This window comes from Microtus ochrogaster, unplaced genomic scaffold (assembly GCF_000317375.1).
Source record: "Microtus ochrogaster isolate Prairie Vole_2 unplaced genomic scaffold, MicOch1.0 UNK74, whole genome shotgun sequence".
Taxonomy (NCBI): Eukaryota; Metazoa; Chordata; class Mammalia; order Rodentia; family Cricetidae; genus Microtus; species Microtus ochrogaster.
This window is the reverse complement of record NW_004949172.1, coordinates 1,666,863-1,667,520: the sequence shown is the minus strand read 5'-3', so window position 1 is coordinate 1,667,520 and position 658 is coordinate 1,666,863. Positions and strand designations below refer to the sequence as shown.

The 658-nt window shown below is 53.3% G+C and overlaps 1 protein-coding gene across 1 annotated transcript in view; it reads left to right on the top strand.

Annotated features, from left to right (window-relative positions):
* The first annotated feature begins 254 nt into the window (after window positions 1-254).
* Window positions 255-658, top strand: part of LOC101992663 (cytochrome P450 2B1-like) — a 36,021-nt gene continuing 35,617 nt past the window's right edge. Inside the window, exon 1 of the mRNA XM_013354849.1 lies at window positions 255-372. Coding sequence (XP_013210303.1) covers window positions 255-372 — 118 coding nt within the window. The remainder of the gene's footprint in view (window positions 373-658) is intronic.

Sequence of the window (658 nt, the reverse complement as noted above, 5' to 3'; positions counted from 1 at the left end):
AGTCTTTCAAATTTTCTGCTTCATGGAAAAGGCTACCAGATATTAGGGACCTGTAAGCTAAAGATGGATACCTCAATCTTTCAGAAGAACTTTGGATGACTGTCCAGACAGAAAGATGTCTCTGTCAATGCTAGAGTTTTAGAAGTTGCTTACAGGGCGCAGGCGGGGGACCCGGACGGCAGGCGGGCAGACCCGGATGGTGCAGGCGGACAGAGGACTGCCTCCACAATCGGCAGGGACCGGCAGAGACCAGCATGGCAGCGGAGGACACAGGCCGCAGGCAGCGGGGACTGTCGTGGCAGCAGAAGCAGGCTGCAGGGACCGGCACGCAACACCATGAGAAGATTGACCCACTACAATTAAATCAAAGAGGTAGGCCTTTGGTTGGCAAGGTCCCTGGCAAAGCAGAAGCCGGGTCCTATTCCTGAAGACCCTTCTGAGGGGTGAGAGGGATCTTGGTCCCCGGCAGGAGCCAGGAAACAGAGCGAGGGCATTTTGGAAGAGGAGCCCCTGGCCAGCAGGGAAACCTGATCCAGTTTTAAAAGACCCATTAGAAAGCATCCGATAGGAGGAGATGGGCAGGCGCCAAGGCAAGAATTCACCCAATAATCTGAAAAACAACTTGAAAACACCGGAACCCAATGATCTTACAACAGAA